This window comes from Sciurus carolinensis, chromosome 18, assembly GCF_902686445.1.
Source record: "Sciurus carolinensis chromosome 18, mSciCar1.2, whole genome shotgun sequence".
NCBI lineage: Eukaryota > Metazoa > Chordata > Mammalia > Rodentia > Sciuridae > Sciurus > Sciurus carolinensis.
This window is the reverse complement of record NC_062230.1, coordinates 8,582,050-8,605,562: the sequence shown is the minus strand read 5'-3', so window position 1 is coordinate 8,605,562 and position 23,513 is coordinate 8,582,050. Positions and strand designations below refer to the sequence as shown.

Genomic DNA, 23,513 nt, shown 5'->3' with positions numbered 1-23,513 from the left:
GAGCTGGGAAGGTGGCTGTGGCACAACCAAATCAAATCCTCCTCCTGTAAGAATAAACCAGGAAGATAAAGTGGTTGTCAAAGACTCACAGGGAAAGAACTTGCAGAGGCCTGGCAATCCCACCTGACTCAATGACCAAACTTTCCAGATGCCAGCTCTTTGTAAGTACCGTGCTAGGGACTAGGGGCATAACAGTGAATAATACAGAGACCGTGCTCTGTAGTTCACAGTCTGGAAAGTTAAGCAGAGGTGGCAACCAACAATGTTGTTGGAAAGTGAAGAGAACAACAGCAATAGAAATGTGTTCCAGGGATAATAGAAGTAATTCAGGGAAGGAAGTGGTTCTGTGTGAAGCAGCTGGTGATGAAAGCCTTTATCAGATGAAGTTTTGACTGAGCTGGGTTTTGAAGGATGATTAAGAGCCTTCCATGGGGCATGGGCATGCACTTTCCTCTGCATTGTAGACAATGCCTACGATGCAGAGGAAAGTGTGTGAGTAGTTTTCTGTAGATATAACTTGTTTGGGTGGATTTCAAGTATTTTATAATAAGAACATCCAAAGAGACAAAAACTGATTAGAAAGCATTTAATTCCAATGTTTCACCTGAGTTTCTGATAAGAAGCAATAACCTTTGGGCAAAATGATAACACTGGTTGAGGTTTTTATTGATTTTTTTTTCATAAAACCTGAGCTCAAAGATCAAAATAGGTATGCCCATGACTCATTGTCAGCTGACATGGTGGAGATGGCACCTGGCTTCTGCAACTGTGGGTGGAAGACAGGTGGTTTTCCTACTGGCTGTATGTCCAGCCCCACCTCCTCTCCCAGCATGTAAATAGGCCAGACTGATTTCCTTGAATCACAGCTGCTCACAGAAGGCAATCTTGGCACCTCCTTCCCTACCAAAGGGTAGCTCACACGGCTGGAAGTAAAACTCAGAGAAGAGAATTGCAGAAGGAGAATGGTGATGGGCCTAATCCCAAACTTTTCCGTGGAAAGCTGGATTCTTCTGGGAATCAGCCTTGTGCTTCTCTATCTGTGAGTAACTACCTAGGTTCCTCTCCTCTTCAAACCTCCCATTTCTGTGACTAGGAGGTTTTATTGGTATCATCTGGTTTGGGGGATGAACTTCTGATTGAGTCTCAGTTTGAACCTCTATTAATCAACCAGAGTTCAGTAGGGGCAGATTATGAACAACTGGATACCTTCTGCAAACTCTTCGACTTCTGGGGGTAAAGAGGGCTCGTCACAACTTTCTGTGTCCTTATGTTTATCTTCTGTGTTCTATGTACACAGCAAGAGATGTGTAGAAGGTGCGTCTCCTGTGGTACAGGTGCTCCCTCCTCCCCACCTCCCAGCACCATCTGCAAAAGGCCCCAGGTGCACCCAGGTGCTATCACAGGCTCAGACTCAGCTCTTCCCTCTGTTCTGTTCCCCTTCCCTGGAACATCTCTCCCTCCTGAAACTCAATTCCTCCACCCTGCCCCATGCAGAACTATTTATTTCTGAATGATGAAACTTTTGAGCAAAGACCTGGGAGAAATTTTGATTTTTTATTCCTTAAGTCAGCATCACTGTGAGATTTTGGGTAAAAATAACCTGCGGGCAGGTATATTTAGAAACATATGTACAAATCTATGACATGGATGTATGTATTAGGCTGATATTCCTGACACCGTTTTCCCCTTGATTTGAAATCTAATGGCAGCTTCAAAAGACAGAAGTTTCCAAGCCAGTTTGTATTTTAAATATTTTCCCCATGAAATTCCAGTGCAGGAGCATGAATAAAACCATGTAGTGGAATTCCATTAAACCACAGAGATACCTGGTTTCATGGAGGAGGTAAAGGGAGCAGTTATTTCTGTCTGAGGGTAGGAGACACTGGCCTCATGAGACCTTTGACTTCTATCTCAATTCCACCTTTATAAAAGTAGGCCTTCATAATTATGTGAAAATAGAAAATATAAACCTGGTTGTAATATTTGAAGTAAAGGGTAGTATTCAGGCTTTTGTTGCATATATTTTCCCTCCAATGGCATTTTAAAATTAATTAAAATGTTTTAATTTCATTCCATTCAATATTACAATTTCTTTGAGGTAAGTCCAGCAGATTTCTTCCGAAGGTTAAAATAGGACTGTTAGATTCTGTTTTTGTGAAAACAAACCTGTTTAAAATGACTTTATTTTTTTTGAACGGTGTCAGGAATATCAGTCTAATACATACATCCATGTCATAGATTTGTACGTATGTTTCTAAATATACCTACCTGCAGGTTATTTTTACCCAACAGTTCTCGACATGCCAGTCTTCTCAATCTCTCAGAGCAGGCGAGTGAGGGAGAATGTGGGCCAGTGATGAAATCAAAGGCATCCAGATAGCAGTTAGGAGAAAGTGGGAGAATAGTCTTTTCTGCTCAGGGAAGAAGGCCCAGAGTGGGGACGGCCCCCACTGGAGGTCACTGGAGGGGAGCCATGTTGGCATCAAGTCAACTTCCTAAACTGACACCAGTGAATGAAGTGACCTGGAAGAAATGTAGGCTGACTCTTCTCAGGAGTGTTCAACCTCATGTTGGGGACTTTTATCAGATATTCACTGTAGGGTTGGGAACCTGGTGATGTCAGCTGCTTTGAGCTAACCTTTTATGACTTTGGGGTGGGGGGCCTCTCAGTGAATGTGAGAGAGGAGATGATGAGCAGATGTAATCAGGGCTGTTGGGGTTTTTGTTTATTTAGGGCCTCGATGTTACACACCTGGCTTCACTGTTCCAGTGACTCATGAGCCACCGTATATACACAGTCACATCCCTTGACCTCTTTCACTCTGTAGGTATGGGACCTATTCACACGGACTATTTAAGAAGCTGGGAATTCCAGGGCCAAGGCCTCTGCCTTTTTTGGGAACTGTTCTTAATTATCGCCGGGTGAGTATCCTTTGAGCCCCCTGTTTTGCCACTTATGGTTGCAAACAGCTGCTTGGTTACATCAGTAGAAATTCAACTCCTTGGGGGGAGGTTTTGAGATTTCAGGCTTTCAGAGTCTGTGTGTGGGTACCACCCAGAGCACAGCCAGGTTTACCCCCGGCTCTGTTCACCACTCCCTGTAGCCTCAGGTTCACTCCTGTTGATGAGCTCAGCTCTCTGGCACATCAGCACTGCACGTTGTGGACTTATGTTCAGACTGTGAGCACCCTTTCTTTTTTCTCACTGCAGATCCAGGAAGATACACTCACACCTCTGGAATACTTTATTTGCACAGTTAAAATATTACAAATGAAACTTAGCACCAGGAAGACTAATTTTTTTAGTTTCAATCATGAAAACTCAGAGCCAGGGTCTAACTATCTGTGTCCTATGTGCAAAGAGGTAGCATCTCCCATTTTTTGCAGGTTGAGCTACAACACAAGAAGGCAAGTCCACTTTTTATTTGCTCACTATCTCACTTTCTTACTCCACAACATGACTGAGATGACATAAATCTCCTAGGCTGAAAGGAGATTGCTGGTGTCTTTAACTTCCTAATTCCACCAGAATTCTAGAGAAAACGTGAGATAAACTAAAATGATACTGGATGAGGAGATAAAAGATTATGCATGGCCTTGGGAAACCCTCATTTTCCCTCAGCCTGGCTTTCCTCATGTGCCCATGGAGGTAATAATTCAGAAGGTCCCAGTATTTCTGAAACACCACAAGCAGAAGAAGAAACACTGCAGAAGAGAAGGATGTTGTATTTATAGACAAGGGTAATTGGTTGAGTATGTCCAATACTTAGAGAAAATTCAAGTGACTTCACATTTTCCATTTCAAATATTGCCCATATTTTTTCCTTTCTCCTCCAAAGCCTCTGAATAAGAGCTTCTCTCTAACCATCTGTTAGGAGCAGCAGACCTGTGCATGGGATTTGGGTCATTTGAGACCCAATTAGATGTGTTGTCAATACATTTAGAACAACAATGGAATTTCATTTTGTTCTTCCTAGGGTTTTGTTGAATTTGATGGAGAATGTTATAAAAAGTATGGAAAAATGTGGGGGTGAGTATTCTGGAAGCTTCTCTTGGGTAGACTTGTTATGATGTGGCACCCCAATGCGTGAGGACAGCTTCAGCCCAGAACTCTTGGGATGCAACCCTCTGTACTGCAAAGTCCTTGGAGGCTTCTTCTGCCAAGGGTCCTGCATGTCACCAGGAGTCCAGGTCCACAGTCTGACTTCAGCTGAGAATTTTGCATGTTGGCTTTCCCCTGCCTTTGATGGCCCAGAAACTCCTAGACTCACTTTCTGTCCAGTGCTCTGGCTGTTCCTATCTTTCCCATTTTTCTTCCTTTTTGACCCCTTTAATTTAGTAAAATGTATTATTTGAGAATTTTTTATTGCGGGCTTATAAATGTATGGTATTATCTCTTTCCCCCATTGATTTCCTTTTAATTGAAAGGCAAAATTCCTTTATTTAAATTTCAGATTTATTGTAGGCTTTCAAACAAAGGCTTGGAGGTACTGGGAAGCAGATGGGAAACTTTCTGCTCAGCTTTCTTCATTTTCTCTATTTCTTTTTTTTTTTGTTACTGTTGTTCATATGCCATTTTTAAATTTTCAGCCTCAACTTTTCCATGAAGTAGACACAAGTATTTCTTTCTCTCCTTCATCCATTTGAGTTAAGAGTAGGATGTAGTTTACACCAGTGAGTTCCCTGGTGGATTGATGGAGTTTATATTATAGAGTAGCCTCAGCCCATTGTAGCAACTCTTCCCTTTAGGAGCTGGTGGGGGTTTGGTGAGAGCCATAGAAGAGGTGTAATCATTTTGCTCTACACTAAAAGATAATGGGAGGAGGCACTGAGTTCCTCTCCATCTTCTTATTAATCCTCAGAAAACCCCAGACTGGTCACAGTGTTCTGGTAAGTTGATGTGGCCCATAGATACCATGTGATCCATGACACGACACCCCCCCACTGGATCTCTAATGTTCCCATCCCAGCTACCCCTTGCCGCACTTAGTAATTGTAAGCACTTAGTCAATTATCTGCCTTCGATTTTTCACTGACCTGATATTGTGCCATGTAAAGAGTTATGGAGACTAGTGCAGGCAATACTACTGTATTCACCATCTAGATTTAACAAAATGTTCCGTTGCTATTTCTAATTATGATCCCTTGGAAGGTGTATTTGTCTTTTAAGTTTCTCCTCCATACTTTACCTACTTTACCCTTTATACTATGAAGACTCTGATGGCTTCTGTGGTCAGAATCCCCAACTTGAACCAGGACTTCATGTTGCTATGTATTGTAGGACTAGGCAGGTGTAGTGTGTAATATCAGGATCAAAGTCTAGATTCCTGCTGCAGAATCTGGCCTGTTAGATTAAATCAGCTCTGTTTTCCCAACACAGGCTCTATGATGGTCGAGAGCCTGTTTTGACTATTATGGACACAAATATGATCAAAACAGTGTTCGTCAAAGAATGTTATTCTTTCTTCACCAACCGACGGGTAAGCATCCACTCTTCAACATTTATTTATTTAATTTGTCCTTTTTAGTTATACATGACAGTAGAATGTATTTTGACATATTATACATACATGGTATATAACTTCCCATTCTTGTGGTTGTGCATGATATGGAGTTACATTGGTTTGTATATTCATGTATGAACATAGGAAAGTGATGTCTGATTCATTCTTCTGTCTTTCCTATTCCACTCCTCTCCTTTCCCTTCATTCCCCTTTGTCTAATCCAAAGTAACATTTATTTACTTATTAACTCAATTTGTATCCTGAGATATTTATAAATTGAGAGGGAATTGCCAAAATATTTACCAGGCAGTTGCATGTATAATTTATTCTGCTTCACCCAATAATTTCTTGCATAACTATAAATTTATTAAGTTCCTATTCCTATAGTAACAGGCAATTGAAATAATACAGGCATTTTATTTTCATTTCTTCTGTTTCATGTGCCTGTGTATGTGTGTGTGTAGTTCTGTGCAAATGTGTCACATGCCTGCATTAGTGTAATGACCACTTCTTTGAAGACACAGGCCTGTTCCTGCCTGTAAGACTCTACCTTACTAATCTTTCAGAGTCACACTGTGTAGCTGGTCCTTCTTAATGAAATCTTTATCAAAAGAGACTTGGGGTTATTTGGAGGAGGCTAAGACGTCTCTTCTTTTATGGATTGTGCTTTTGGTTCCATGTCTGAAAATTCTTCACTTAAACCTCCTACATTGTTGTTTTTCCTTCCTAAATATTATTTGTTATAGGGTTTGCACTTAAGTAAATGATCTATTTTGTGTTAAAATTTGTATGAAGTAGGAAGTTTAAGTCAAGGTTCTTTTTTCTTTTTCTTTCTCCCTCCCTCCCTCCATCCCTTCCACCTTACTTCCTTCTCCTTCCTCCTCTTCCTCTCCTCCTTCCTCCCTTTCTCCTCTTCCTCTCTTCCTTCTTCTCCCTTCCTTCCTTTCTTCCTTTCTCTTTTTGCTTCGTAGACTGTCCAGTTCTTCCAACACCACTTTTGTAGTCTGTTGTTTTCTCCATGAAATCACTTTTGCACCATTGTCAAATCAGTTGGGCCTGCATGTGTGGGTCTATTCCTCATCCCATATATGTCCTGCTTGCCCGCTGTAACTATCCCTCATGCAGTCTCAGATTTTTGATTATGTAACTACAGAGTAAGTCTGAACATCAAGTAAATGATTCCATTTCATTTATGTTTTTAGAATCAGTTCACATAATCTTGTTTTTTGCCTTTTCACAAATTCAAAATACCTTTTCCATGTGTACAAGGCTTGCCTATATCTTGTAGGAATTGAACTCAACTTACAGATAACAGAGAAAATTTGCATCTTAAGTCCAGGGAGTCTTTTGATACATGCATACTTTCTCTGCCTCTCCATTCCATTAGCTTTCTCTTCATTAACTTTAAAATACACACATCTAGCCCATATTTGTGAGATTTATACCTAAAGTATTTCTTTTTCCTTGGAATGACCATGAATAGGATTGTGTTTTTAATGTGTTTTCACACATTCTTCATTTACCTTAGGAATGGGCCTGAATTTCTTGTGTGTTGACCACATTGAACAAAGATTGCACCTAAAAATAGGGAAAAAATTTTGTTCTTTCCTGTCCATATACCTTTATTTATTTATTTTCTTTTCTTCTGGCACTAGCCAGGAGTTCCAATGTGAGGTTGAATAAGAGCCATGAGAGTGAACATTTCTTTTGAAGGATTTAGACTTTAATCTTCCAATGTTACCCCAATTTAGCTGAGGCTATAAGTGTGCATGTGGATTCCCACATGGTCTCTAGCTTTATTTTTTAAAAACTTTGATTAATGTGTAATAGTTGTGCATGATAATGGGGTTTTGCTGTTACATTCAATGCATGCATATATTGCACACAGGCTCAAATCCAGCCTCTATCTACTTGCCTTCTACATACCCCTTCCCACATGAAGAAATCACTAATTGACACTCAGATAACGTTTTTTATTTGTCTTTCTGTATGTGACGGGGGTAGATATGGTTGAATTGTTCTTGATGTTTGGGTGAAAGTATTTAGTACACACTGCTCAGTGTGTTGTTAGTTGAAAATTGTTTTTGTAGAAATCTTTGTTGAGTGAAGAAGCTTCCCTCTCTTCTCTCTTTCACCACTTCTGTCAACATCATGCTTGAAATACTAGCCAGAGCAACTAGACATAAAAGAAATTAAAGGATACAATAGGAAAAGAACTCAAACTATCACTGTTTGCCCATGACATGATTCTATATTTAGAGGATCCAAAAAATTCCACCAGAAAACTTCTAGGAATGCACAAATGAATTCAGCAAAGTAGCAAGATATAAGTCCAACACTTCATAAATCGAATGCATTTTTATCATAAGTGATGAATCCTCCTGTAAGAGAAATTAGGAAAACTATCCCATTCAAAATGGCCTCAAAAAATACTTAGGAAATCAATTAACAAAAGAGGTGAAAGACCTCTACAATGAGAACTACAGAACACTAAGAAAGAACTTGAAGAAAACCTTAGAAGATGGAAAGACCGCCCATGTTCTTGAACAGGCAGAATTAATATTGTCAAAATGGTCCATATTCTCCTAAATTTTTAACATGAATGAGTGCCAGAAGCATACATTTTAATACAAAAGCACATTTTAGGTGATGGAACTAATTTCAAGGGTTTATATTGTAGAACTAGTCCCCAGGAGAAAAATAGAATTATCTCTCTTTTGTCCTTTGCCCTTGTAGAAAATATAGTAAGAACTCCCCTGAATAATTTGTGTTATTTTTTTCTGTACTACACATATTCCAAATCCTTTAAGTTTTAAATATTATTATTTAAAAAATTATTGTACCTAGCCAAGAACACCTGGTATCTGTCACTAGTCCATTTCTGCTCAGCACAACCCCTGGTGGATGTGCTAGGCTCTTCTTAGGTTCTTCTTCCTGTCCTATTCCTCTGGAAAGAGTATCCAACCAAGTGGAAATTTTGCATCTAAGCAAAGACTGGAATCTAAAGTCCAAAACTGTGTAGGTATCTGAGTGTCCTCCTTCCAACCTCACAGGTGGATAGGCACTTGGAATAAATATTTATTGAGTGTCTGACATAGGGCCAGCTACCTAGTAGGCAGTCACTAAACATTTTTTAATAAATGATGCTTGTTTAACAGACTTTTGCAACTGTGGAGACCTCCACATTTATGTAGGACAAAATCTCTTTTCCTTTGGACTCTAGGCTCTTGGTCCAGCGGGATTTATGAAATCATCCATCTCCTTGTCTGAAGATGAAGAGTGGAAGAGAATTAGGTCACTGCTGTCTCCAACCTTCACCAGTGGAAAACTCAAGGAGGTAATAAGAGGGCTTTTCACTGGAAATTTGAATGAATCTGGGGACAGGTAGGAAGTGATACAGATAGTAGTCCCTTTCCAAGGGATAGTCCTCTAAATTTGAACTTCCTAAAAATGTTCTTTTGTCTTTATATTTTAGAAGTGACATAATAAGATTCATTATAAATGTCTCATCTTTATTCATCCTGGGAAAGCCATGGCCTTGGGGACTGAGTCTCCTCACTTAACTTTTTGGGTTATCTTGTGCTTTATGCTTAGATGTTCCCATCATTCGCCGGTATGGAGATATGTTGGTGAAAAACATGAGACAGCTATCAAGAAAAGCAAGCCTATCAACTTGAAAGATAGTATCAGGGCAGCTCTGGGTTCTGAGCCTGCCACAGAACTGAGTTCCAACTGTTGACTAGTCCATGACAGAAGAAAGCAAGAGTCTGGAGCCACAACTCCAACTGTCCATCCAAGAAGGGGTTGCTCCCAGGAGAAGACAGGCCAGCAGGCGGCAGGAGAAGGATCTTCTTTTCTGTATCAGCCAAGAGTAGCTTGGCTGCTCTTATGACTTTGTAGACACTAGAAGACAAAATACCATCAAGGCCAAGGTCACCTTTTTTGAGTCAGTTATTCTACACTTGTCCTGCTGAAACTCAGTTTGTACACTCATTCACATTCTGCCCATGCCATTGGAGTTTGACTGATGGTGGATCTTCTCCCTGTGTGGGTGAGCTTCTTGAGTTCAGAGGGGAGTCTAACTCACCTCACTGTCCCCATCACTCCTAGCACAAGGGCAGTACGTCATTTGCAACTCATAAAGACCTCATGGTCAGTGTGAAGGGATCATAGACTCATCGAATGGTCCAGCAGAGAGTTGTGACAGGGTGTAGCTCTCTGCTTGTCTTGCCTGGGTTTGTGAAGTTATTCCTATTTCTTGTGGCATGTGTAGCGGAAGGATTGACAAGAGGCACTGATTTTAATTTTCCATGTCTTTCTCTATTCAGCATCTTTGGGGCCTACAGCATGGATGTGATCACTGCAACATCATTTGGAGTGAATATCGATTCCCTCAACAACCCACAAGATCCCTTTGTGGAAAAAGTCAAGAAGCTCTTAAAATTTGATTTTTTTGACCCTTTGCTCTTCTCAGTAGGTATGTGGAGTACCTTGTTATTCTCTCTCTCTCTCTCTTTAAATAAGAGATTTATTGATACATAATTAACACACCTTTAAATTACCCCACTTAACTTATTCAATGAAATGTTTTTCAGTACAAAGATACACACAGCCATCACTAGTGACCATTTGTCTACTCTGAAACACTCTGCTATTTCATTATCAACTCTCTACTCCCCTCAAGCCTAACCAACATGAATCTATTTTCTGACTATAGATTTGCCGATACTGTGCATTTTCTATTAATGGAATCCTACAACATATGTCCTTGCATGTTTGACTTCTTTCATTTACCATTTGTATTTTCAAGTTCTTCCATCCTGAAGCATGCATGAGTACTTCATTCTTCTTAGGGCCAGATAATATTCCATTGGATAGACACATTTTTAATTCTAGTTAATGGCCATGTGGATTGCTTCGTATCTTCTGACTGTTATGGATATTGCTGTATTTGAACACCTGTTCTAGTTTTTTTGGGTATATATTCGCTAGGGATTGCTGCCTTGTATAGCAATTCAATGTTTACCTAATTAAGTAACTGTCAGTGTGTTTTCCACAATAGCCACGCCCATTTTGGGTTTCCACCTGGAATGCACAGGGTTCCTGATTCCTCTCCCATCCTGTCCAACACTTTTTTTCCACTGTTTGTTTCTAGCTATCCTCCTGGGTATACAGTGGCATCACATTGTGGAGTTTGATTATAATTTCTATAAACTAAAAAAACAAAAGAAAACAAAAATAATATTCTACAAACTAATAATGTTGAGTGACTTTGAACATTTTATATCTTCTTTCTATACATGTCTTTTCAAGTCACAATTGTGTTTCTGTTTGTAGGTGAGGTGTAAGATTTCTTACATATTCTGGACACAACCTCCTGACTAGATGTGTGATTTGAAGTTTCTTTTCTCCTAACCCACAGGTCTTCTTTGCCTTTTGATAGTGCACTGGGAAGTACAGTCTTTTTCTGTTTATAATGTACAACTTAGGTGTTTGTATTGCCTTTCTTTGACTTTACAATCTAAGAATAGTTTGCAGATTTGAGGTTGTAAAGGTTTACTTTCTTGCTTTTCTTCTAAGAGTTGGTTTAATGTTAGCTTTTAAGTCTATATCTTTGGTCCATTTTGTTCTACAGTATGAATTCAGGGTCCAACTGCATTCCTTTGATTGTGTCTATCCTGATGAAACAGGAGCATTTATTGAAAAAGAGTAGGTTTTCCTTATTTTACTGTCATGGTACCTTTCTCAAAATTCTTTGACCATAGGTACATGGGATTATTCTTATCAACTCTACAACATTCTGTTGGTTTCCATCTTGGTCTTTGAATTTTAAGGTCACGGCATCTGTAAAAATAATAATTTGAATTCTTCTCTTCATCCTGTTCCTTTCATTTCATTCCTCTGCCTCACTGCTTTGACTGAAGATTTCAAGGGATGTATTGACTAAGAGTCGTGACAGTGGACTCTCCGTCTTGTTCCTGATTTCAGAGGAAATGCTTTTAGTTTTTTCTTGTTCATTATGCTGTTTCCTTTAGGATTTTCATACATAGCCTTTATGATGTTGAAGGAAGTTCCTTCTATCCCTAGCTTCTTCAGGGTTTTTTAAATTTTTTAAAATTTATGTTTATTGTAAACAAATGGGATACAAAATTTTTATTTTGTCATTGATTTCTACTCTCAGTCCATCATGATCTGAGTAGAACACAAGGCAGTATCTCTATTTTTTTGCATTTCCTAAGGGCTGCTTTGTGGCATAACATATGGTCTATTTTCGAGAAGGTTCCATGTGCTGCTGAGAAGAAAGTGAATCCGCTCGTTGATGGATGGAATATTCTATATATGTCTATTAAGTCTAAGTTATTGATTGTGTTATTGAGTTCTATGGTTTCTTTGGTTGGTTTTTGTTTGGAAGATCTATCTAGTGGTGACAGTTGTGCATTAGTGTCACCCAGCATTATTGTGTTGTGATTTATGTGATTCCTGAAATTGAGAAGGAGTTGTTTGATGTACAGGGATGCACCATTGTGTGGGGCATAAATATTTACTATCGCTATGTCTTCCTGATTTATGGTTCCCTTCAGCAGTATGAAATGTCCTTCTTTATCCCTTCTGACTAACTTTGGCTTGAAGTCCACTTTATCTGATATAAGGCATGGAAACCCCCGCTTTTTACTGAGTCCATGTGCATGGTAGGTTTTTTTCCCATCCTTTTACCTTTAGTCTGTGGATGTGTTTTTCTATGAGATGAGTCTCTTGGAGGCAGCATATTGTTAGGTCTTTCTTTTTAATCCATTCTGCCGGTCTATGTCTTTTGATTGATGAGTTTAGGCCATTAACGTTCAGGGTTATTATTGAGATATGATTTGTATTCCCAGTCATTTGTGCTTATTTTTGGTTTTTAACTTGGCTTGGTTTCTCCTTTGAGTGTTTTTTCTCTAAGGTAGTTCCTCCCTTTGCTGACCTCCATTGTTGTTTTTCATTTCCTCCTCAAGGAATATTTTGTTGAGAACATTCTGTAGTGTAGTCTTTCTATTTGTAAATTCTTTTAACTTTTGTTTATCATGGAAGGATTTTATTTCATCTTCAATCTGAAGGTTAGTTTTGCTGGGTATAGGGTTCTTGGTTGGCAACCATGTTCTTTCAGAGCTTGAAATATGTTGTTCCAGGCCCTTGTAGCTTTTGGAGTCTGGGTTGAGAAGTCTGCTGCTATCGTATTGGTCTCCCCTATATGTAATCTGATGCTTTTCTCTCGTGGCCTTCAAAATCCTATCTTTATTTTGAATGTTAGGCATTTTCATTATAATGTGCCTTGGTGTGGATCTGTTGTGATTTTGTGCATTTCGGTGTTCTGTAAGCCTCTTGTATTTGATTTTCATTTCATTCTTCAGGTTTGGGAAATTTTCTGATAGTATTTCATTGAATAGGTTGTTCATTCCTTTGGTTTGTTATCTCTGTGCCTTCCTCAATCCCAATAATTCTTAAATTTGGTCTTTTCATGATGTCCCATAGTTCTTGAGATTCTGTTACATGATTTCTTACCATCTTCTCTTTTGGGCAACTTATTTTCAAGATTAAGTATTTTGTCTTCATTGTCTGAGGTTCTGTCTTCCAAGTGGTCTAGTCTTTTGATGATGGTTTCCATGAGTTTTTTATTTGGTTTATTGTTTCCTTCATTTCAAGGATTCCATTTGGTCTTTACTGAGAATCTCTATCTCTTTGTTGAAATGATCTTTTGCTTCTTGCAGTTGCTCTTTCAGTTATTGGTATTATCATTCATTACCTGCATTTGCTCTCTTACCTCATTCCTTTGCTTTGCGAATCATCTTAATCATGTATAATCTGAAGTCCTTTTCTGACATTTCTTCTAACATACTATCATTGGATTCTATTACTATAGAATCTAGATTTGTTTGGATCATTTTCTTCCCTTGTTTTTTCATGTTGTTCACGTATCTTCCCCTCTAGCAGTGCAATCTGGGGTATTGCAGATTGCAGATTTCCCCCTATAGGCTTATAGTGGCCCTATAGGCCTGGAGGTCAGGTGTGTTTGGTGTGGTTGTGGGATCCTGGAGGCCGGGTGCAATCAGTTGGTCAGGGGTCCCAGTAATATGGCGCAGTCAGTTGGTCTGGGGGTCCTGGCAGCAGGGAGCAGTCAGTCAATGTGAGGGTCCCAGAGGCAGGAAGTGATCAGTTAGGCTGAGGGATCCTGGAGACAGGGCTCAGTCAGTCTGGCCAGGGGTCCTATGGGGCCTGGCTGTTGTCTCAAAATGGCAGCAGCCACATGTAATCAAACCTGCAGGTACTGTGGCAGAGATCTTCCAGGCAACAGCAGGCAGCTGGTGCTCCACTGGCGGTTGGTGATCAGTTTACTGACTGTTGTTGGATGATCGGGAGGTGAACCTTGTGTGTTGGGTGATGGATAGTTATAAGGCAGGCGATGGACAGGCAAGAGGCAGGCAAATGGCGGATGATAGGCACCTGACAGTGAGCAATCTGCACTCAAGAAAGGCATCGATATACTGGCAGACTGCAGGTGGTCACGCAGACAAATGGGGTAAACAGCAAGGGGATCGATAAGCAGCAAAAACTGCCTCACCAAGAAATAGATATCCTCTGCTTGAAACCAGAGTTACAGAGCGACAAGGAATGCAGCCTCCCTCTAGTCCGCCATCTTGGATCTCCTTTAATTTTTTTATTAGTGCATTATAGTTATACATAACATTGAGGTTCATTATGATGTAATTATATAAGCATGGAATGTAATTTGTTCATATTCTATCTCCAGTACTTCTCATGTCCCTCTTGTCTCCGTCTCCATGTTCCCTTTCCTCTATTCTACTCATCTTTCTTCTATTTATTCATAGTTCTTTTGAATTAGTGATTATGAGTAGCATAAAGGTGAAATTCACTGTGGGTAGTATATGCTCCCTTAATGTTGTCCCTGAGTTCTTGCATATTCTGATCATGGTTTCTTTTTTTCCCTTTATTGCTAACTGAGTGCTCAGGTTCATATATCTTGTCTTCAAGCACAAAATTGTGTCTTCTAGGTGATCTAATCTATTTGCAAGACTTTCAAATGAATTTTTATTTGATTTATTGAGCTGTTTATTTCTAGGATGTTTGGCATTTCAGAATCTCTTTCATGTCCTGTGTTCTTACCCTTAGTTCATGCCTTAGATCATGCTTTAGTTTATTGATAATGTTAACAATCAACTTTTAAAATTATTTGTTCAGGATTTCATCAACTTCTAACATCTGTGAATTTAGTTGTTGGAGGATAATAAGCTCTTGGAGACAGGCTGTCATCCTGGCTCCTCATGTTTGAAGAGATTCTGTGTTTGTGTATCTGTTGAGATGTTTCCTTTTGCTCATGTCCATATGCTCTCTTGGTCCATCCTGACTGCTCTTTCTTGAACAGCATGGTTAACCACAGCCCCAGACTAAAGCCCAGTTTTATCCAAAGAGACTCTGTTCCAAAACATGAAGGCACAAGGGGCCGGGGTTTTCATCTTGCTCGTGTGGTCACTCCACAGAGGCAGAAGGGGCCACTGATCTCACTGCTATGGTGGTGGCCCTCTGTATGACCTTCTCTTGCTCAGCCAGTGGCCTGGAGCCCAATCAGTGGTCACAGAAGGAATGGCTGCTGTTGAGGAACCCTTGTGACTTCCACCAGTTCTGATTGGTAGAAGAGATGTCATTGTTCCTGGTAAATTTTACATTTTCACTGCAGTCTGCCCCTCTTCTTTTTCTTTCCCCCTGCAGTACTCTTTCCATTCCTTACTCCGATTTTTGAGGTATTAAGTATCTCCGTGTTTCCAAAAGATGTTACAAACTTTTTAAAGAAAGCTGTAAGCAGAATGAAAGAAAGTCGCCTCCAAGAGAAACAGAAGGTAAAATCTGGTGGTGGTTACGGGAGGATGTCCATTTTGGATAATTTATTTGACTCCGTGTGTGTATGACTTCTGTACTTCTTTGTATGTTTTTAAAAGGTGAATGAAGAACTCTTGATGGAGAGTAGTAGTGTCTGGTAATTGAAATACAAGAATGAAGCAGAGAGGGCACTGAATTAGAATGAGATGTTTTCTGTCCTTTTAGAATTATGTCAAAATGGATTCTACTGTTACATAGAACTAAACAGAAGCAATAAAAAGATTAAAAACGATTAAATCACACATTTCAAATATTAAGAAAAGAATGAATCAGAGAGAAAGCATTTACAATTAAATAATGGGCCTGGAAATTAGTCACAAATATTGTAAATGCAAAGTCCCACGTGCTCCAAAAAGGATTCCTTGTACAGTTGTTGATTGGAATGCAAATGAGGACAGCCATTATGTAAAACTGTTCATATTAATTTAGCCCAATATATTTTGAAACTATTCACCATAAAGAAATGATTAATAGGTTTAAAGATGTGTTTAAACTGACATAAACATCATAGAGCAGCATACATTAATCAGAGTAATGGGGTACCTTGTTAATATGTACAATTTAATGTTGTTGTCTATCAATTAAAATCATTTTTTAAAAGAGGAAAAACATCTTATCCTATCCATTCTCTTCAATGGATAAAATCTCAACAATTTATTTTCCGGGTGCTTTAGTTACATCAGATTTTATAGTGGTAAATAATCCTTGCAGTTCCAAATCTCTCACTTTACTAACTCTTCACGGAAGGCATCGTCAGGCCAGCTGGTACTGTTTGGCTGCTCAAAGAGTAGGCATGGGATTCTTTAGGCATGAAGGTCTTGCCTCGAGTAGGAAGACCAGCACAAGGATGTATGCAGGCCAGGGAGCCAGGATGGGTCCACCAGGTGTTGGTACAAAGTTTATAGTTTCACATATAATGGATTCTTTCAAGACACTTGCCCAAAATCTGATGATGAACTTCTGGAAATGACAGAAGATTAATTCACCTCTAGTGAAGAATGAAGACGGTGGAACAAAATATTGAAGCCCAGGACTTCTTCCTGAGCAAACAAATTGTAATGGAGAGAGAGAGTCAGCCCACTCTCTATCCAGGAGGACCCGTTCAGAATCCAGAGAAGCTCAGGCGCAGGGAGAGCAAAGACGAGTAGGTATTGGACACCATAGCCAGTTTTCACTCAGGGAAACACTGACTCTCCAAAGTTTGTAGGTGGATGCTTTTCTTCACTAAGGACTTAGGAAACCTCAGTCAGACTTCAGCACTTAAAGAAGTCATATTTCAGAGGGGAAGTTAAATTCTACATTCTTAATTTATTTCTGACTTCATAATTGACCTTCTGTCTTTGAAATTTCTCTGTCTCCAGCATCGGGTGGATTTTTCTGCAGCTTATGATAAATTCCCAGAATTCCAAAGACGTGAACTCTCATAAAAAGCTGCTACCTGGTCTGCTCATGGGGAAACTCAGAGGGCAGGGTTTTTCTGGAAATGTGCAGGAGGTTTTCCATGCAGAAGAGCATTTCTACCAAATTGCAGAAAGACCACCCTTGGATATTAAATATGGTAGCCGGAGGAACTTTCTAGAAGGACACCTAAAGCAATGTTCAAATCTTGAAGTTGATATAAACAAGTATTTCTTGCACCAGCATGGTAGTTTTATTCAACTTACTTTCTTTACTATATTTATTTTGACACTAAAATTCTCCCATATTTGCCCACTGGAATCCCTTTCATATGGGCTCTGGGTCCTTTATTATTCTTGTCACCTTTTTTGTGATTGTTTTAAAAGTAGGTTCCCTTATTATTGAGAAATTATAGGACTATAGCAATATTGAGCTGAAAACATAGAGGTTTTCCATGGAGCTTTGCATACACTGTTTCACTCTTAATATCCACCACCAGAGAGTTTATTTATCACAATTCACGAACTTGTATTGACACACTTCTATCAAAGTCCACAGATTTCACTGGGATTTGCTCTTGGTCTTGTACATTCTAAGGGCTTTGACAAACATATACTGACATGTATCCACATTATAATAACATACAGTGTATTCTGTGCCCTTCTCATTTATTTCTGAGCACTTTCTTGCTTTCTGATTCAAGATATTCAAGGTTTCTGCTTTGTTTCTCCTGACAGCCTTGGAATCAGTGATTTTTTTTTCCCAAGGATTCTTAGTTTTGTTTTTTTGTAATTAATGGAAACTGAGAAATCAAAATCTGTGATCATCTTGTGGATTTTGGCTTTTAGATCCTCTTGGCAGACAAATTATGAACATGAAATACTCTACATGGAGCAGAGGAAAGATATTTCTTATCTATTCATATCCAGTGATATAAGCTATTTTTTTTCCTCTCTCCTCCAAAGACTTGATGACCATCTGAAAAAATCCTTAATGTTGAACAATTAATTCTAGAGATGAGGACGGGCTTGCTTTAGCCTGCCAGTGTACATGTTTTTATGTTTACATGTACATATACATCTATCTATCTATCTATCTATCTATCTATCTATCATCCATCCATTTATCCTCTATGTATCTACCCAGTTCCATTCAGCTGTGATGAAGGAAATAGTCTATAGTTCAACTGTTCAATAAAATAACCATAAATGCATGTGCCTACTGAGCACTTGGCATGTGGCTCACACCACTGAGGAACTGAAATAACTGACTTTTAATTAATTGAAATTTAAACATACACATGTGGTTAGTGGCTATCACAGCAGACACCCGACCTCCAACCCTTGACTTTATAGTCCTATTTCATGGGGTTCAAAATCATTGGATAAAGATTTGATAGTTAAATATTGCCATGACATTATCATAGAAAAACGTCATCAGTAAATCCAAACTCTGTAGAACTTTAAAGCACTTGCTTTATGTTCTTTTTTTGTCTTGAGTTGCATGTGTGGCACAGGGGTCATGTTTATTTCAGGGCCCCAGGTATCTAAAGGTCCCCATCCATTCACAGACACATGAGTTAAGTTCATGATTGTGCTTCTATCACAAGAGCTGTTTGGTGTGCATAAGTAGAGCAGAGAGAGGGCAGGTACCAGGGAAGGTGACATGCAGACAAGACTCAATAAGTGCAGTGTCTCACTAAAGTAGACCCTACTTTCCCTCCATATGTCATGCCCACTGCCCCTCTATTGACAGTTTTCTTTTGCTATTTTAATGACATTCATTCAGTGTCAGTCGCTACTCTTTCTACGTTGTGTGTTGCTATGTAGTTTCTGTATATCCTGAGATCATCCAGTTTGAAGACAGGTGCCCCAGGTCTTCTATTACCTGATGCCTCTCACAGGTATAAGCCTGCTTCTGAGGGGAAGATCTGCACAAAGATCACCACATTTTATGGAAGTTCAGATTTTGACGTGGTGGTTCTAGGGTGGGTTTGAGATTTCTGTGTGGATAATAATTTCCTACTCTCCATGGACCGCACTTTGAGTAGCAAGAGTTTCTCTGCTGCCATTTCCTCCAACACGTTTAGGTGAAAGATCCTTTAATTTCTCAGACATTGAAACCTTACTATTATTGCAAGCACTATCAAAGTGTTTCAAGCTATATTTTACCTAGAATAATTGTAACTTTTCCTGGGGTAGGAAACCAACCTGTTTTTGACTTACACCACATAGTTTTTATGATAATCTAAGGGACATACTGATCATACTGTGTATGTTAGGTAGAAATGCTGTCTCCTGAAATCACCTATCTTTGGTGGTGGTAAGAAAGGCACACTGAGGAGCAAATGTCCAAGAGTGGTGTAGACGTCAGGGAAACTGGATTCAAATTATTTTTCCTTTGTCTCCCTGTCAGATAGACATGAGAGCAAACATGACTCCCAGAATGACCCTGAATTTGCTGTCCTTGATCTTCCCTAGGGATCTGTGGGCTTTATTCGGATTTCTCTTCATCTAAACTCTGATGTTATGTTTTCCTGGATTTACCTAAATTGCGTTTCCTCTCCCATTAGCCCTGACTGATCTGGAGCTTGTGGCCCAATCAGTTATGCTTCATTTTTGCTGGCTATGAGACCACAAGCAGTGCTCTTTCCTTCCTTATGTACGGACTGGCCACTAACCCTGATGTCCAGACAAAACTGCAGCAGGAGATTGATGAGGCTTTGCCCAATAAGGTGAGAAGATGGTACCTGGAGAGGGAGGAGAGATGTGGAGCCTCAAAAAGAACGCCTCCTCATCCCTTCCTAGGAGACCTTGTCCAGAAATGTCATCACTGATTCTTTTCACCAGTTATATTTGGAAAGGATCTGAAGAGAGAAGTAAAGGGGAAAACATAGTTCATGAATGCTATTCCCCAAAACACAAGGAATTTTTAAAAGAACGTAGTTTCAGTCACATCGATGACTGGTTACCACAATGATACCTACTAAATAACATCCTCAAGATACCAGTGGTATGGAAGAGTAAGCATGTGTCTCTCAAGGGTCTGGATTGTTGGCTCTGCTGATCCTGCTGCGTGAACTCTGGCCTGGCTGTCAGCCGGGTGAGGCTGGGCTTTGTGGGGCAGGCTGCTCCGCACATCCTCACACTCCAGTCGTGTATTTAGAGAGAAGCAGCTGAGGTATGAGTCAGGTTTTCTGGCTCCTGAGCCAAATTAACTTCTGCCCTGTGGCCGCTCCAGTGTCACACCAGGTGCTAGCCACATGTTTCACAGGAGGACTTCACATCCGTGCCTCAACAGGGAGTCTATTGGATATGCAGAGACCTGGTGTCTGGGGCTGGCATGGCTGGATTGAGGTGGACACAAAGCGTCCTCCTCAGAGCTCACAGTGAAGCCCTGAGCCACCAGCAACAGAGGGTGGGGCTGAGATTGGCTTCCTAGCCTCCTTAGAACGTTCACTAGAACTGAAATTGTGTGACGTGGGTGCCATCCAATCTTAGCCTTCTTTTGGTAATGTTGGGATGGAAATTCCCAGTCTCTCCCAACATTTTTACACGATGCAGTGTTTATCTCTTAAGTTTTATATATTTATATTACTAATGCAGGATTATGTAGGTAAAAAAAATCTGACGTAGAATGGGTTATTTCTTCTTTTCTACACTGTCTTTCCTTACAATAGACATGTGACTTCTGTAGTGAAAGGTGACAGTGACTTTCACATATTTTGCCTAAGTGAAATTGTTATGTCCTATTAGTTACTTTTCCTCACCTGAGAAAAAGAGGTACATGATAACACTGAGGATTTTAGGCACCGAGTGTGGGATTGCCCCAAAGGTCTCCCATATGCATAACTACTCTGCACTTCTGAATGGGCCACAGACATGGCTGTCAAGTGGACATGATTGTTATGACACTGCTTAGTAAATTGTTTGTACTACTCTCTTTCACTGATCTGAGTTATTCTTGGGTTCGCCTAACACTTTAATAATACTGCATAGATTGAGTTTAAAGTCAGTTCCAAACCTTAATTTCCAAAAATCTCTTTCTTTCTCTCCAGGCACCTGCTACTTATGATACCCTGGTACAGATGGAGTACCTGGATATGGTGGTGAATGAAATGCTCAGGTTATACCCAATTGCTGGCAGACTTGAGAGGATCTGTAAGAAAGATGTTGAAATCAATGGAGTATTCATTCCTCAGGGGACAATTGTGATGGTACCAAGCTTTGTTCTTCATCGAGACCCACAATACTGGCCAGAGCCTGAGGCATTCCGCCCTGAAAGGTACAGGGACCCCTGGGCAATGGAACCACCCTGAGCCAGGCTAGTCCAAGCTTGTCCTGGTATCTCTTAGTATAGGTGACATACAGGTAACTCTGTAATCATTTTCCTGTATGTCTTTTATTTTAAGCAGTTTTCATGTTATAAACATGACACTTTCTTGCTAAGTGGAATAAATCTGTGACAGGGAACAAAAAGGATGCTATATCCATCCACTATCCCAAATCCTTTAAATAATCATGAGTTAATAATGTTCTCATAAACATATTTCTATGCACGTATAGATTTTTTGAAAACAGATCATATCATATGTTTTATTCTGAAAAACGGTTTAACAGTAAGCTATAATTTCTTTACTATCACTTGACAATGTATGCATTCAACCCTCTATATGTATAATTTTTGCATCTATAATTTGAACTAACTTAATATAAACTTTTTTTCTGGTCTTTTCCCCCTAAACTGTCTAATGCAATAAGTACTTATATAGTATTTACATTTTATCTGTTATTATAAGCAATCCAGAGAGATTTAAAATATATTTCAGGATGTGCTTAGGTTATACAAATATTTCTTATAAAAATATAAGAGACTTGATCTCCTAGGATTTTGTTGTATCCAGATGCTGAAACTAATCCTCCTGAGATATGGTACCACAACTGTGTGCATGCATGTGTGCATGTGTCTGTATTTTCATGGGCCATAACTGACATAACCACTATCTCATTTTATGTGTTCACTCTTTATACTCCTTATGTTTTGTGTGTGTGTTGTTCCCTTTACTGTCTCAATACCATGATTTCCTTTTAAACAGCATTTGTCTCATCTCAATAAGACTGAAAGATCCAATAGGCTAAGGGGAGGGAGGTGGCAGAGCTCCATAACTTAACAATTCTCATAGCAAAACCATAGCTGGATCTCAATGACCAGCCCAGAAAAGCATCCTTTCTACCATTGCTTGGGGTGTCTCAGGGACCATCTGAAACAAGTCACTGTTGTGGTTTTGGTGCTTCATTAACTTGTCATCTACTGTGGAACCAGGTTCAGTAAGAAGAACAAGGACAACATCGATCCTTACATATACATGCCCTTTGGAATTGGACCCCGGAACTGCATTGGCATGAGGTTTGCTCTCATGAACCTGAAACTTGCTCTTGTCAAAGTAATGCAAAACTTCTTCCTTCCAACCTTGTCAGGAAACACAGGTCAGTAGATTTTCATATAAATAATGTTTTATTTGAACATGTTTTTTCCAAACAGAGGGGCCTATGCACAGAAAAACACATGCTCCTTCATCATTTAATTCTTAGAATGATTAGAAGGAATTCAAGGTACATGATACTGGAAGTAGTTTTTATGTTTGTAAAACATTACTTAATGTATCTTCTCCACTTTGCTCCTGTGGTTGCTGGTGCTTCATTTGTTGCTTCTTCATGTGCTTGTCGATATGTTACAGATTCCCCTGAAATTTAGCAAGCAAGGACTTCTTCAACCTGAACGTCCCATTGTTCTGAAGGCTGTGTGCAGAGATGGGATCATAAGTGGAGCCTGAACTTCCCTAGGGATTTCTGCTTTGTTCTCCTTGGAGAATGGGACCCAGAACAGAGAACAATTTACTTTGTGAAGAAAACTCAAAATTAAGATAGGCTTCGTTTCCTCAACTGATGAAAGATTAGAGAAGCTTCACTGAGCTTGCTCAGTGTCTGTGCAGAGTATTATCTATCGTGTGAAAGGAGATGACCACCTCAGTGCCAGATGTGAAGACTCAGTCTCTCTGGTTCTAATGGGATTTCTCCACTCAGCACTAGTTAGTACTGGCAGCTCTTCCTGAGCTCTGATTGGAGAATAAACAATTATCACCAAATTTATCAACAATTTTTAATGAAAATGAGGATTATTATGGTGGCTTTTGTAGTGACATTGTTATACCATGTGTTCTTTGAAATATGCTGTGATAAGTTTTGTAATGAAAAAGTCAATAAACATCTCCTTATAAAGTTCATCTGAAAACTTCATGCCCATTTGAGGGGATCTATAGTACTAAATCAGTGACAGTCAAAACTAAGCTTTTTCAGAAATTCAACTTGAATATTAAGATAGACAGACTCAATGCACTGTGACTTTTCCCACTGCTGGAAATGTATATTCATAATGTCATTCTGCCATTTTGGAAGCACATAATTTGTAACACTCTACTGAGGTACTTATTATTATATCTCTAGTTTAAATTTAATACCCTCTTCTCATCTCCCTTGTTGATTCTGGAAAGCAAGAAACATATCTGTAGTCCATCTTCAACTCCCAACTTGATAACAAGTATAATGAACATTGAATAAAAAACAGGTTGAGAGTCAACTGTTCCAGCCGCAGACCTCCTCAGACTCATCTGGCATCAGGAGTT

At 39.5% G+C, this 23,513-nt stretch overlaps 1 protein-coding gene across 1 annotated transcript; it reads left to right on the top strand.

The window, feature by feature from the left end:
* The first annotated feature begins 851 nt into the window (after positions 1–851).
* LOC124969879 (cytochrome P450 3A9-like) lies at positions 852–23,112 on the top strand. The gene is given in 17 exon segments (XM_047532874.1): positions 852–1,039; positions 2,829–2,922; positions 3,977–4,029; positions 5,380–5,479; positions 8,727–8,844; positions 9,101–9,154; positions 9,157–9,184; positions 9,832–9,980; positions 15,266–15,393; positions 16,795–16,806; positions 16,808–16,874; positions 19,404–19,441; positions 19,443–19,565; positions 20,889–21,115; positions 22,154–22,289; positions 22,291–22,317; positions 22,569–23,112. Coding segments are annotated over 17 exon segments (1,527 nt in total). The 5' UTR covers positions 852–962; the 3' UTR covers positions 22,665–23,112.
* Positions 23,113–23,513: the final 401 nt, after the last annotated feature.